The sequence below is a fragment of the Schistocerca serialis genome, chromosome 8 (assembly GCF_023864345.2).
Source record: "Schistocerca serialis cubense isolate TAMUIC-IGC-003099 chromosome 8, iqSchSeri2.2, whole genome shotgun sequence".
NCBI lineage: Eukaryota > Metazoa > Arthropoda > Insecta > Orthoptera > Acrididae > Schistocerca > Schistocerca serialis.
In genome coordinates, this window is record NC_064645.1 from 452745592 (window position 1) to 452761959 (window position 16368).

General features: G+C 39.3%; 1 protein-coding gene across 1 annotated transcript in view; it reads left to right on the forward strand.

Moving 5' to 3' along the window:
* The window catches only part of LOC126416357 (proteasome subunit beta type-5-like), a 46749-nt gene extending 30989 nt beyond the window's left edge, over positions 1–15760 (forward strand). The window contains exons 4-5 of the mRNA XM_050084038.1: positions 13135–13339; positions 15602–15760. Coding sequence (XP_049939995.1) covers positions 13135–13339; positions 15602–15702 — 306 coding nt within the window. The 3' untranslated portion in view covers positions 15703–15760. The remainder of the gene's footprint in view (positions 1–13134; positions 13340–15601) is intronic.
* The last annotated feature ends 608 nt before the right edge of the window (positions 15761–16368 follow it).

A 16368-nucleotide genomic window follows, 5' to 3' on the forward strand; every position in this document is an offset into this window, starting at 1 on the left:
CTATTTTTTAAAGAAAAGGGAAAAAGATAAGATATGTATGGAATATGAGGAGTTGTCAAGGAGAAACTTTCTCAGTTTGTTGTCAAATTTTACTTTGCTGTCTGTCGTATATTTTATATCACTGGTTAGGTGATCAAAAATTTTTGTTGCTGCATTGTGCACCCCTTTTTGTGCTGAAAACAAACTTAATGTGGAGTAATGAGTGTCGTTTTTCCTTGTGGTATTGTAATTATGTTCCTCATTGTTCCTTTTGAACTTCGGTGGATTATTTACAACCAACTTCATGGGGGGGGGAGGGGGGGGGGGAGATAAATATACTTTGAAGCAGCAGTCGGAATCCCCAACTCCTTAAACAGATGTCTAGAAGATGATCATGGGTGAGCACCACGTATTATTCTCACAACATGTCTTTGTGCAATGAAGACTTTCTTTCTTAAAGATGATTTACTGCGGAATATTATTCCATATGACATTGTTGAGTGAAAATATGCAAAATACATAAACTTACTAATTTGTGTCACCTAAAGATATGCAATGATTCTAAGTGCAAATGCAGTTGAACAAAGTTGTTTTAGGAGTTCCAAAAGGTGTTTTTTCCAATTTAAATTCTCATCAGTATGGCCTGCTAAGAATTTCGAAGTTTCCACCCTGTTTATTATTTCCTCACCATGTGTTACACGTATAATTATTGGTGTAGCTCCTCTAGATGTGCAGATGCTGTGTCTTTTTAAAACTGGGTGAGAGACCATTCACAGAAAACCAGTCAATGGTACTTTTAAGGACTTCGTTTACCATTTCTTCTTTTTATTTACATATGATTGAATTGATTACAAGTGTCATCTGCAAAAAGAACTAATTCTGCTTATTTACTAGACAGAATATTGTATACGTATATGAGAAACAGTAGTGGACCTAAGATTGAATCTCATATGTGATTTATCCCCATTCAGAATTCTGTGTCTGGACTATATCACTTGAATTACTATCTACAACTTTCTGCATTCTTAGTTAGATTTGACATTATTCTTTGGTTTGCTATATCATCAATCTCATATAATGTCAATTTATGTAGGAGAATACTGTTATTCACAAAGTCACATGCCTTAGAGAGGTCGCAGAAAATATCAACCAGCACTATTTTATTATTTAATGCTTGTAAAATCTGATAAGTGAATGTGTAAATGGCATTGTCATTAGAGCAACCCTTCTGAAACCCAAACTAAGATTTGCTAAGGATGCTATTGTTGCTGAGGTGTGGTACTATTCTAAAATACATCATAATCTAAAACATTTTGGAGAATGTCAGCAGTGAAACAGGTCAGTAGTTACTGACATCTCTCTGGAAAATGCCTTAAATTAGTGATGCATTACATATTTCAGATAAGACTTGGCTTATTACATGTGAAAAAATTTTTAGTACTCTATTGGAGACACCTGCAAAACCAGATGAGCTTTTATTTGAGAGAATGTATAATTTTCTTAATTTCAAAAGAAGTTGGTGATACATTCATGTGATTGAATTTTATAAAAGTTACATTTTCAACATGCAGCAGTGAGTTTGCTCTTGACCTTTTTGTCCCTATGCTTTCTACTACATTTAAGAAATGATTATTAAATGCATTTGCTACCTGTGAATCATCATTTATAGCCCTTCCATTCAGGTCAATAGTGTTGTTTCTTTGTTCTGTGGCTGGTTGTTCTCTCTCTCGCTTCACTACATTCCGTATAGCCTTAAGTCTGTTATCGGAAGTACTGATTTATGACATAATGTGCATGTTCCTTGATTTTTTAATAACCTTTCTTAATAATTTCAAGTAGTTCTTGTAGTACTTCAGAATCCCTACGTGTTCTTGCCAAAAGATAAATTTCCTTTTCCTTTCACAAGATGCTTATTTCTCTAGTAATCCATGTTTTCTTACGTGGTTGTTTAGTGTCCTTTCTGATTAGCTTATGCGAAAAGCTATTTTCAAATAATGATATAAAATTGTAATGAAATAAATTAAATTTTATATTAGCATTTGGTTCATTATAGATTACATCCCATGTCGTCATCTGTAAACTATTCTTAAAAACACTTGGCCTGGAGTCATTAATTATTCTAACTGATTTCCACTGAGTTATATCCATACAGGAACATGCTATGTTGTTGATCCTAACTAACTGTGCATCATGATCAGAGAGAGCATTTGTTACTGGGTAAACAATTATTTTCTTGCTTTGAGCTTCATCAAGGAAAACATCAGCGATACAGGCCCTGCTGTCTTTATCCATCAGTGTTGAAAAATTAATTACCGAGATCAGATTGTAGGACCCAAATAAGGTTTCCAGATCGTTTATCATATCAGAATCCCTTAGAAAATCTGCATTGAAATCACCACAAACTATTAACTACTTGCTACTGTCTGACAGATGGCACAGTAAGGAACCCATATTTCTCGTAAATAGTTCAAAATTTCCCATTGGGTATCCATATACTGTTACAATTGAAAGTGAACTATTTTTCAGCATGAATCCAGATTGCACAGGCTGTAAAGCAGTGAGTGAAATGAAGAACGTTGTGTTGGGCGGCTTGCTCGACAGTGTGGTGGTCCGGCTGTTTCTTGGCCACCTTACGGTAGTAACAAACAGATGTAGTTATCTGAAACATTTGTACCTTTCCAACATAAATTGATCAGGCAATGTATCACTTAAAATACTTTAGTTACATAGTACAACACTCGTGATTCATTTCAGTTTATTGCTTGTAACATGTAATTTTACCCGCATGTGCGTTTTCAACGAAGTATAAAGTTTTTACAGGTACAATTTGTTTTAGTTTACATTATTTCTTATTATGTTGTAATTCACGATAAAGTAATGTTATAAGGGCTTTTTTTTTTTTGGATAAGCCACTGCTTGACTCGCTTTTTAAAAGTATCACCTGTCAATAAATATCTTAACTTCATTTGGTAACAAGTTATTAAAAACAGTCCCTTTGACATAGGGGCTTTGCGCTGTTAAAGTTAAAATCTGTTAACCACATGAAAATCTTTTCTGTGCCTTGTTTCATAGTTGTGAATATCTACGTTTCTTTTTGTGATCATAGTGTCTTCTTTTACTAGCATTATGGTTCTAGTATATACATGGCATAACCTGTGAGAATATTGTGTGTAATGAATAGGGGGTTTGCAAGAAGTTCCTGGTTTTACTTTTGCTATGATCAAGGCTCGCTTCTGCAGTATGAAAACACTCTTTCATATTAGTTTAGCATATCCCACTCCATAGTACTATTCCATAAGTTAAGAAAGGATTCACTAATACATAATATACAGTCATTAAGGTTTCAGAATTAAGATATGGTGATAATCTTCTTAATACATATAGACTGTGTTTTATTTTGTAATAGACATAATCAGTTTGCTTCTTCCATGAAAGTCGATCTATGTATAAACCCAAGAATTTACAATCTTTACAGGGCTGGGAGAATTTCATCAATCACAGTATTTTGTCTGTTTGGACCACTTGGTTTAAAATTAATAATATTAGTGTTTTCTATGTTTACTTTTAGGTTCTCTTTCAATAAAGTTATGCATCTCTTTGACTAGGATGGGCTCATTGTCTGCAAAGCAGACATCAGATGTATTGTCTGCATGCATAGTGATAAATTGCTTACTGTCAGGAGAACTTAAGAAGTCATTTGTATAGCATATGAATAGGGTTCGACATAAAATAGAGCCCTGAGGAACACCAAAATGTGTATTTCTTATATTTGACCTTCTCCTCTCCAGTATTTCTCCATTAGAATACATTATCTCCACACACTTTTGCCTACCCTTTAAATATGTCTAGTAATTGCATGAGTTTTCCAGTGACACCACTCTTTGCAATTTTTGATAAGAGCACCTGATGATGTACTCTATCAAAAGCCCTTGAGAGGTCCAGGAATACTCCTGCTGCTTGGGATTTTTCATTTATTTTTTCAAGTACATTATGGACAAATTGTACTGCTTCTGATTTGGTACTTTGAACTCTTCTGAAACCATGCTGGAAATCGCTTAATATTTCAGCATTGTTGTCATGTTCAAAGATTATTTTAATATTATTTTCTTTATCAGTTTGCTGAAAGTTGAGATAAAGGCAATGGGTCTGTAGTTCTGTACATTCTTTATTTCCCCATTTTTGTGTATTGGTTTCACTACAGACAAGTATCAACTTGACAGGAAAGACACCATCTTCGAGAACACAGTTTATAAAATGAACTAGTGCTTTCATTATTTCATGTTTACATTTCTTCAATAGATATGGAGAAATTTCATCTAATGCTGCAGAATGTCATATGTGCTTGCAGGTAGTGTGCTGGAGTTTGTTTGTTACTGGACTCGCAAATGAGTGCTGTATATCCTGTTTCATAGACATCATTTTCGACAGTATCTATGAAGTAATTATTGAAAATATTGGTGATTAGAAGAGGGTCAGAGATAACTTCATTATTCAGTTATTTGTTCAAGGCTCCTTTTTTTAATTTCATGGCTCTATCTAAGTGCTCAGTCATAATTTCTGTGGACATGTTCCATTTATTGTTGACCCCAATGGTAGTCATAACTGATTCCCATGATTCCTAGCTTAAACTGTAACTTACTGTAGCAATGTTGTTTGCTGATAATATTTGCCTGTGCTCATACTTTTTTTTTCTTGGTTTGAATTTGGTATTACATTTTAGCACTAGTGTTTGGCCTAAATTATCTGAGACATGACCATTTATTACGTCTGATCAGATAATGTATTCATAATTTGTGATATGATCAGTTGAACTACTATGATTGTTAGCTATTCTGGTGGGTACTAGTCCAAAAAATCTTTAGTCCCATAATATGGGATACAATCCGTAAAACTTTTGCTTTTCTGACCATCTTGTAAAGTGTCAATGTTCAGATCTCCCAGTATGACAAGATTTACACTTCTACAGCCTGAGATTAATTTACTTAAAAATCAATCAAGTGATTTCAGAAAAGCATCACAGCTTCCACAGAGGGATATATATACACCTACGACACAGAAAGGAACAGGGCAAAATGTGATTTTAAGAATTGCAATTTCAAAATCTTTGTCAACACAGAAATACTTCCCCCATAGCACTTTTTGGCAGTTATGAACTCATTTTCTTGTGTGGATGGCAACACCACCACCTTTATTGTGTCTTCTACAGTAGAACGTAGCTAGGTTGTAACCTTCTAATTTGCAATTTGAATGTTGCTCACTGTTTTCTGATGTTCTGTAACTATTACTACGTGTGGAGATAGTCCTGTGATAAATGATTCAAAAGCATCTATTTTGTTTCCTAACCCCTGTACATTATAATGCAAAAGTGATAAATTATTCTCTTGTGGACTGACATCTGCTTGAGGCACACACACTTGCATCTGGTGTTGCACTGGTGGAAGGTTTTATTGTCTTAAGACATTGCTCTTGTCCTGCCAATGTATTGCTTTACTGACCTGACATTTCATGGTTGATTCTCCCAAATATGTGTTATTTTTGTCCTTGATAGGGATGGCCTCTGTAGCACAACACTGCACATTATATTTTTGCTGTTCACTATTTCTTGGATCCAATTTATAACTAAGTCCTTCCCTAGTCTGTTGATTTGTAAACCATGGGATGTGTGGAATCTTCTTCCTACACAGCTTATGTCCACAAATGTAACATTTTTTAATCTCATGCATATATTTAGGATCTGCTTATTTGTATTTTGTACTTCTTTATTAACACGACTGGATTGGCAAGTCAGTGTGCTGTGGAACAAAGAAAACAATCATGTTTGAACTTCTCAGCTCTTTTAGCCTTCTTTCAAGTGAGATCACTAGGTCTTTCATTTTGTTTTTTGCTACATCATTTGTGCCCCCCTAAGAACACAAAAAAAGTTATTTGTTGTTGCTGTTTTCATGTCATGGTTCACGGAAGTCACTGCCTGAAATTTTGCACCTGGTTTTACTATGCTAGTTATTTTGTGACTGCTTCTAGACAAATTTGGCTGCTGTGTTCCATCCTTGACTGTCTGCAAATAGTTTTATTTTACATGTTTGTGTTAGTTGATAACTGTTTTTAGGGCTGCTGGTATTTGGATGTTGCGTGGTGGCAATGTTTGTTTTGTCTTTTTTGTCCATATTAGTCGATAATCCAACTTAAGGAACACTTGATTTTGATTCACTGTCAGCGACCACACTCACGGTTGAATTGTTTATTCCTGTGGTTGAAAGCGACTCAATATTGGAACCCAACGATCTCTGTGTGTATTTGTATGCAACGATTCGTATAACTCTTTTTTGGGGTGTCGTTATGAAGCTTAGTTCCATTATAAAATCCACTATAATCACACCCAAAACCAAATAAAATATTGTATACAAAATGGAAGAACATTTGATAAACAGTTTGTCATCTAAATGGTAATTTCTCATATTCCTTTCCTGACAAAACTTCTCTAATTCAGAAATAATATGTAATGACTTGTAACATGGTTATAAGTGGAGGAACTGAGGAAAGGTTTAATTTCTGCTCAGTCATAATGCTATCAGTACTAATACTAGTGTAGACATTCTACAGCTCTTTCTTTATGTACACCCTTGGAATACCTATAGCTTGCATTAATCGCTTCATAATTGAGAACAGACGCCTCATCTTGGAGCTGCTACTTAACTCGCTCTGTACATGCAGCAATAACAAATACCTGTATTGTTGTGGAAATCCTTATAGGGAACAAAAAAATTCTTTGTTTTTCTTGATGGGTTCACTGCCCAACTAAATACCTCAAGTCAGGTTCAATCGTAACTTCTCAGAGTCACCACTTATAATGTAATCACCTTCCTCTTGCCACCGCTCAGTGAAGGCGTGTAAAACAACATTCATCATGTTATTAATATCATAATAGTGTTAGCATACATTAGCCTTACCTGTATCCCGCTTTTATAAACAATGGGTTAAGGTCATTATATTGACCCTGCTGGGGACTAACTACATAAGATTTCTGAATTACTTAATTTTGTACAAATTTCCTAATAAGCTTGTTACACTCTATAATTTCTTGTGAATGGCTGTTAAGTCCTGGGTATCATACATACACTTTTCTTTGCTGGTTGTTGTCTCTGTTAATATTACTGCCTTTGCATGTGGTTTTCTGGTTATCATGAATGGTCCCACATATGGTGAGTAAAACTTGCTCTTTGTCTCTCCACACTTGTCACTTCTCTTGTGACTTTTAACAAAGGCTGCATCCCACTCTGTATGATATAGCAGTGCCTTTCCCCCATCTCTCTCTCTCTCTCTCTCTCTCTCTCTCTGTCCCCCCTCGGTATTTCAGCTTCCATAGTCATCTCTTCTTTAATATTCTTTGTTGACATCAACTAGAGGGCAGAGTTTTCTTCTGGCTACTTAACCCATTTCAAGAAGGGTTCCCCTTCTACTTGTTGCCCTGTTACCTCTAGTGCTAACACTTTAGTGGCAATTCATTCAACACTAATTCTATCCACTTTGAAAGCTTAATCACACAGTAAGCTCAGAAAAAAATCTCACATCATGCATAACCCTTTCTGATAGGTTACTTTCAGGATGATAGTGTGAATTCAAAATACGGTTTACATTCTCCCATGCTAAAAACTCTTGGAGGTTTGTGGATGTAAACTGGCTCCCATTGTTCATTAAAAGATTCTTAGGTTTAGCAACTTGTTTAAAATAGTCATCTCATAGTTTATTTGCTACGCTGTTTTCCTCTAATAATGGTATACAGCAATATGTGTACTCCTGAAGTATTTATTTTTACCTTTTGGCATATCTCACATTAGTGTAATATTTTTGGTACTTGTCGATTCATGTTTCTAAAGTAGTAGTACTTTTTCATATCCACGATACATTTCTATGATCCAGAGTGTACATACCCTAAGTATACATACCAAGTAATTAATTCTGTTACTGCTATTTTGTCTGATACTGACATGGGGAGACTGTGACTGTGTACAATTAATGTAGGTTAATTCTTACAAAGACGAAAACAGCAACCAGTCACTATTAATACTGCTATTTATTTAGGTAAATAGCACCGTTACCGGTTTCGAACTGGCAAGTTCATCATCAGACGGCTGTTCACATGATTTTCAAGATACACTTTACATTATCGTCTGTTTACAATTTTTATTCTTCCACTGTGATGAAGTATTGTTGGTGTGTTGTTGCCCTACGGTAGGAAACAGTGTCAGAAGTGCCCTATGTGAAAATAACTAACCTCCAAATGATGAAATACAGAGTAAATAAAAATGTGAGGTTAAGTGGTTATGGTACTTATGTCAAAAATTCCGCGCAATTTTGTTGCGAAGCTGCATAATTGTATTTTTTGAATATATCCAACTGGATATATTTTGGAATATTCAAAAAATACAATTATGCAACTGACAGGAATCAAACCGGACCCACGTACACTAATTGCTATTGAACTTTGTCCAGAACCTTCAAGCAGTGTCACTCACTGTGTGTCCCAAAAATTTCACCTATGCCTACCAAGTTGTGATTTTGATAGTTTAATTGTAATTCCTTGTGATCATAGTCTGTTGAAAAATTCATTTAGCATATGTGTGTGTTTGTTCCATGTGGTATATATAACTACAATGTCATGAATATAATAGAAACAAACATTCCACATGGGAAAAATATATTAAAAAATTGCTGTGACTTACCAAACGGGAAAACACTGGTAGGTAGACAGATAGACACAATAAAACACACACACACACACACACACACACACACACACACACACACACACACACACACACACACAAATATCAAGCTTTCGCGACCCACGGTTGCTTCATCAGGAAAGAGGGAAGGAGAGGGAAAGACAAAAGGATGTGGGTTTTAAGGGAGAGGGTAAGGAGTCACTCCAATCCGGGGAGCGGAAAGACTTACCTTAGGGGGGAAAGGGACAGTTAGAGACACACACACACACACACACACACACACACACACACACACACACACACCAGCACATATCCAGACACAAGCAGACATTTGTAAAGGCAAAGAGTTTGGGCAGAGATGTCAGGTGAGGCAGAAGTACAGAGGCAAAGTGATGTACGCGAGGGGCGGCAACTTGAAATTAGCGGAGCTTGAGGCCAGGTGGGTAACGAGAAGAGAGGATATATTGAAGGGCAAGTTCTCATCTCCGGAGTTGTGATAGGTTGATGTCAGTGGGAAGTATCCAGATAACCCGAACGGTGTTACACTGTGCCAAGATGTGCTGGCCGTGCACCAAGGCATGTTTAGCCACAGGGTGATACTGATTACTAACAAACACTGTCTGCCTGTGTCCATTCATGCGAATGGACAGTTTGTTGCTGGTCATTCCCACATAGAAGGCTTCACAGTGTAGGCAAGTCAGTTGGTAAATCACGTGCTTTCACACGTGGCTCTGCCTTTAATCGTGTACACTTTCCGGGTTACAGGACCGGAGTAGGTGGTGGTAGGAGGGTGCATGGGACAGGTTTTACACCGGGGGCAGTTACAAGGGTAGGAGCCAGAGGGTAGGGAAGGTGGTTTGGGGATTTCATAGAGATGAACCAAGAGGTTACGAAGGTCAGGTGTACGTCGGAAAGACACTCTTGGTGGAGTGAGGAGGATTTCATGAAGGATGGATCTCATTTCAGAGCAGGATTTGAGGAAGTCGTATCCCTGTTGGAGAGCCACATTCAGAGTCTGATCCAGTCCCAGAAAGTATCCTGTCACAAGTGGGGTGCTTTCGGGGTTCTTCTGTGGGAGGTTCTGGGTTAGAGGGGATGAGGAAGTAGCTCTGGTTATTTGCTTCTGTACCAGGTCGGGAGGGTAGTTGCGGGATGTGAAAGGAGGACAAGGTGAAGTGAATGGGAGAGAAGGTTCTGGAGGAATATGGATAGGAGATATCCTCACTGTCAATTCAGATGACAAGGTGTCATCAGTGAATCTGAGCCAGTTGAGGGGTTTGGGATTCTGGGTGGTTATAAAGAATTCCTGTAGATGGCCCACAAATAGGTTGGCATAGGATGGTGCCATGGGGGTGGACATAGCTGTACCCTGGATTTGTTTATAGGTGATGCCTTCGAAGGTGAAGTAATGGAAGTTGAGGATATAGTTTGTCATAGCGACTAGGAAGGAGGTTGTGGGTTTGGAATCTGTTGGTTGTTGAGAAAGATAGTGTTCAGTAGTGGCAAGGCCATGGGTATTAGGGATGTTAGTGTACAGGGAGGTGGCATCAGTAGTGACGAGCAGGGCACCATGTGGTAAAGGGGCAGGAACTGTGGAGAGTTGGTGGAGGAAATTATTGGTATCTTTTATACAGCAGGTTAGGTTCTGGGTAATAGGTTGAAGGTGTTGGTCTAAGAGAGCAGACATTCACTGTGGGGGCACAGTAACCGGCCACAATGGGCCGTACTGGTTGGTTGGGTTTTGTGGGCTTAAGGAAGCATGTAGAAGGTAGGAGACCAGGGACTAGTCAGGGTAAGGAGAGGGGTGGACTCCGGGAGAGGTTCTGGGATGGGCCTCAGAATTGGAGCAGAGATTGGAGAGCCTGCCGGATTTCTGGAATGGTGTCACTGAGGCAGGATGTGTGGGTAGATGAATCTGACAGCTGGCAGAGTTCTTTTGCCAGATAATCCTTGCAGTTCAGACCAGTAGTGGTGGTGCCTTTATCAGCAGATAGAATTGGAAAGGTGATGATAAACTTTTAGATAAAAAAAACACCTTCAGCCTATTACCTGCATCGTACCAACCTAATATAAAAGATACCGACCATTCCCTCTGCAGACACTCCACAGTTCCTCATCCTTTACCACATTGTGCCCTGCTCATCACTATTGATGCCATCTCCTTTTACGTTGACATTCCTAATGCCAGTGGCCTTGCTGATATTGAACAGTGTCTTTCCCAAATCCCAACAGATTCCCGTGACTAATTTATATCCTCATTCACAATTGATTCTCCTTTGAAGACATCACCTACAAACAAATTCATAGTACAGCTATGGGCACCTGCATGGCACCATCCTATGCCAACCTGTCCATGGGCCATCTAGAGGAATCCCTTCTAACCTACCAGACTCCTAAACCCTTCACCTGGTTCAAATTCATTGATGACATTTTCATGATCTGAATCGAGTGTGAGGACACCCTATCCACATTCCTCCAGAGCCTCAACACTTTCTCCCCCATTCACTTCACCTGGTCCTCCTCAACCAAGAAGGCCAGTTTCCTCGATGCTGACTTCCATCTCAAAAAAGCTGCATCAGTACCTCTGTCCATATCAAATCTGCCAACCAGTAGTAATACCCTCACTTCAACAGCTTTCACTCAGTTCATACCAAGAAATTGCTTCCATATAGCCCAGCCACTCGTGACTGTCGCACCTGCAGGGATGAGCAATCCCTCTCAAAATATAAAAAAGGTCTCACATAGGCCTTCAGACTGTAATTGCCCTCCCAACATTGTACAAAAAGAGATCTCCCGTGCCTTATCCCTCCATTAACCTGCCATCTCCCAAAGTCCCACGGTGCGGCCACAGGAGCATGCCCCTTGTGACTCATTCCACCTGTTATTGGAGTAACTGAATCACATTCTCCACCAGGGTTTCGACTACTCTCATCATGCCCTGAAATGAATGAGGAATGTCCTACACGCCATCGTCCCCACCCTCACAGAATATCCTCGTCCATTACTACACAACCCGTACTCCCAACTCCTTGCCTCGTGGCTCATATTCCTGTAATAGACTTAGATGTAAGACCTGTCGTGTACAACCTCGCTCCACCATCACCTACACAAGAATCGCCTATCCCACAAAGGCAGGGCTACCTGTGCAACCAGTTGTGAGGCCTACAAGCTGAGCTGCAACCGTTGTGCTGCATTCTGCTTGGAGCATGACCACCAACAAGCTGTCTGTCCTCATGAATGGCCACTGACAAACTGTTGCGAAGAAATAGCTGAACCATCCAGTTACTCAGCACACTGCCCAAACGATGTTCTTAATTTCGATGACTGCATTACAGCCTGTGCCACCAAGGATCCTTCATTGTCCTTTACCCAATTATCCATGTCCCTGTTCCCAATCCAGCACTAGACAGCCCTCTGTTCCACCTACGCACCCACGGTCTTTTCCATTGGGAAATGCTTGCCCTGTGTCTAACCTCCAGACTGCACCTTGCTATTCTACCCTCTGCCAACTTCAGCCCTGTATGCTCTCAATAACAACACTTTACCATCCCTGCTACCACTCCCCCTCCCTACCCCAGCCTCCTCCCTCAAGTGCTGCTGATTGCAATCTGTCCTTGCAGCCAGGATCTGTGGTCATGTGTGTCAGCTGGGTTTGCCTAGGGTGTGCGCGTGCATGCATGTGTGCTTGTGCGTGTTTAGTTCAGATAAAGGCCTGTTTGGCTAAAAGCTTTCTTTGACAGTCTTCTTGTGCTTATCTACCAATCAGCATCTTTACTGTATGCTGAGTAGCAACTATCCTTTTCATAATATTGTCATTTTTCCATCCTGGATTTTACATTGCTTAACATTACTTTTCTGTGGATTATTAAGTATTTTGTATGGCTCTTCTGTTATTTTCACTTCTTTTAAAATAGGGTGCCTGAATCCTGATACTAACCTAAAAAAGGTGCCCCTTTGACGCCAGTAACCACAGGTATTTTGCTGTGTGTGATTGTGCGCCCCCCCACCCCATATATTATCTGAAAGGAGCTCAACCAACCCATCTTTACACCTCCTATTAAGGTGTAGGCCATGTCTAGTATATTCCCATCTCCCTTATCATGATAAGCTTACAATCCAGGTTCAGGTCTGAGTCCAGCACATGACACTTCATGTAATACCTATGTACCTATTACAATTAATTTTAATTTCAAGAATGAATATTGGAAACTGTAGTTAGTCATCAAATGCAAATATAAATTAAATATTCACTGACCAAAAATGGATGTGAAAGTATCTGCATTTGCTCAACTGGTAAGTAACAATATTTAAAACACTGTAGTAACTGGTTGCTGTAAACTCTCCCTCAGAAATATATTTAATAGTCATGGCATGCAACATCCAGTGTGGTGAAAAAAGGTGAATATACATTCCTTGGATATGCATTTGACAGGGACCAGGACTCTACTATGTGGACAATGAAGGCACAAGAACAAAAGGAAAAGTTTTTTCGGTTGGTTCTGGCTCGGTGTATGCCTTCGGTGTTTTGGATGCTGGATATAACTGGGATTTATCTGATGAAGAAGCATACGATCTAGGTCGACGTGCAATTTATCATGCAACTCACAGGGATGCTTACAGCGGGGGCATTGTAAGAGGTAAGTTTTTACGAACAGAGGACTATACTGTTTCTGAGATACAGGTAGTATTACAGTGGTGATCAGCAGCTTTAAATATTATTGTTTTTTATTGTTTCTTCTCATGGGGGCTTCGGTGTATGGGAGTCATGGACTGACATTTTCATGCATGTCATTTATATCAATGACAGCAATACTGTTGATATGTAATTGTAAATCAGCTGATTGAGAGGCGATACTTGTCTTTTAACTCGTCTTACCCCCGTCACTGTAGACACATAAGATACACTATGTGATCAAAATTATCCGGACACATGGCTGAAAATGACTTAAAAGTTCGTAGCACCCTCCATGAGTAATGCTGGAAATAAATATGGTGTTGGCCCACCCTTAGCCTTGACGACAGCTTCCACTCTCACAGGCACACGTTCAATCAGGTGCTGGAAGGTTTCTTGGGAATGCCAGCCCATTCTTCAGAGTGCTTCACTGAGGAGAGGTATCGATGTCAGTTGGTGAGGCCTCGCACGAAGTTGGTGTTGAAAAACCTCTCAAAGGTGTTGCATAGGATTCAGGTCAGGACTCTGTGCAGGCCAATCCATTACAGGGATGTTATTTGTGTGTAATTATTCCACCACATACTGTGCATTATGAACAGATGCTCAATCGTGTTGAAAGATACAATCGCCATCCCCGAATTGCTGTTCAACAGTGGGAAGCAAGAAGGTGCTTAAAACATTAATGTAGGCCTGTACTGTGATAGTGCCATGCAGAACAACAAGGCTTGCAAGCCCCCTCCATGAAAAACATGATCACACCATAACACCTTCGCCTCTGAATTTTACTGTTGGCACTACACACACTGGCAGATGATGTTCACCGGGCATTTGCCATACCCACACCCTGCTATTGGATCACCACTTTGTGTACCGTGGTTTGTCACTCCACACAACATTTTTGCACTGTTCAGTCGTCCAATGTTAACTCTCCTTACACCAAGCGAGGCATCGTTTGGCATTTACCAGCGTGATGTGTGGCTTATGAGTAGGCGCTTGACCATGGAATCCAAGTTTTCTCACCTTCGATGTAACTGTCTTAGTACTTGGAGTGGATCCTGATGCAATTTGTAATTCCTGTACGATGGTCTAGATAGATGTCTGTCTTTTACGCATTATGACCTCTTCAGCTGTTGGCGGTCTCTTTCAGTCAGTAGACGAGGTCGGCCTGTACACTTTTGTGCTGTATGTGTCCCTTCACGTTTCCACTTCACTATCGCATTGGAAACAGTGGACCTAGGGATGTTTAGGAGTGTGGAAATCTTGTGTACAGACATATGACGCAAGTGACACCCAATCACCTCACCATGTTTGAAGTCCGTGAGTCCCGCGGAGCACCCCGTTCTGCTCTCTCATGATGTCTAATGACTACTGAGGTTGCTGAAAAACATACAGTTTGGGGGGGGGGGGGGGGGGTCCGGATACTTTTGATCACGTAGTGTATCTGGTCTCTTTCTTGAAGTACTATTTTAAAAAAGGCTTTCCAGAAGGTATAAAAGAGTTTTTATTAAATGAGAAAATTTGTTTATTGCTTCTCTCTGTTTGATTAAAAACAGAAGAAATACAAATTTGGTGCACTTCCAGTTTCAAATATAAAAACACAAAATCATCTGACTTTCTGATACTAATTATACAGTATTTGCTACTACCTGTTTATATCTGTGTTTGTACTACAGACTGCTGAATCTAACCATATGTTTCTCCTTTTAAAGTTATTTCTTGTTTATCACTACAGCTAGTAGACACTTACGACATTTCAGTGAATCAAAATTAACAGATTGATGGGCATTGGCAAGTATGTGTGAGGGAACACACTATGGCCAGTGTTCCTATACATAATATAAACTAACAGCCATATCTGTGTTATTTTTTCTTGTGTTTTGTTGTACCAAAATGTGTGTGTGTGTGTGTGTGTGTGTGTGTGTGTGTGTGTGTGTGTGTTTCTATTCTAATGATGGGCTGTTTGGCCAAAAGCTTTGTTTGACAGCCTTTTTGTTGTGCCTATCTGTGACTCAGCATTTGCACTATATGGTGAGTAGCTGCTATCTTTTTCATAATATATAAAAAAAAAGACACACACACACACACACACACACACACATTGTTTACATTCACGTTCAAAACAAAACAAATTGCCTTGAAAATACTATGCTTTGTACTGTCTTGTTTTTTGTTTCAAATATAAATATTATCAAATATCTGTTCAACACTTCGTTGATATTCTTTGCAGTGTACCACATGAAGAGTACTGGCTGGGAGAACATTTCCAATGAGGACTGCAAAGAGCTGCATTATAAATTTAAAGAGGAAAAAGAAAGTCTTGTTCATTAACTCTGTTTTACAAGTTGTATCGTGAAATTGTGTAAATAAAAGACACGTTTTGTGCAAATGTCCTGTCCTCATCAATACTGGTGAACATCCTTTAATATAAGACTTTTGCTGGCCTGTAAAGTCACAAAGTTGCCAAAAAATTGTAGTACTCCTATCCGGATTCAGTTTCTCCGTGAGATCCTTCTATTGACTGTTTTAACTGATGACACTGTCTTTGATGCTTGGATAATGTGTGCTGGGTAACTAAATGGGTTAGCCCTTAAACTGTGGACTTTCACTCTGATATGACCCATTCGGGTCGAGGTTGGAAGCAGGGGTGGTATAAGAATGAACTAAAACAGTATTTTGGTTGGGAGATGGTAGAATAGCACACTGAGAAGGCTAGGAAGGATTCTGGAGAGGATATTCCACACTTTTAGGTGCTATAATCAACACCCTGGCAGAAACAGGGCCAATCAAGTGTTTTATTATAAATGACAAGACCTTCTTTTTTGAATGCTCAGCAACTCTGGTTGGAAAAAACAGGGTAGGGAGATCTGTTTGAGTACCAGTTCCGGCAGTGGTACATGAAGAGCCTGGGGTTAAGCCTCCAGGCTGTATGCTGGTGGTGACATGTGCAGAGATATTTTCAGTGGGACCTTCATACTTAAAAGTAGTGAATGAATG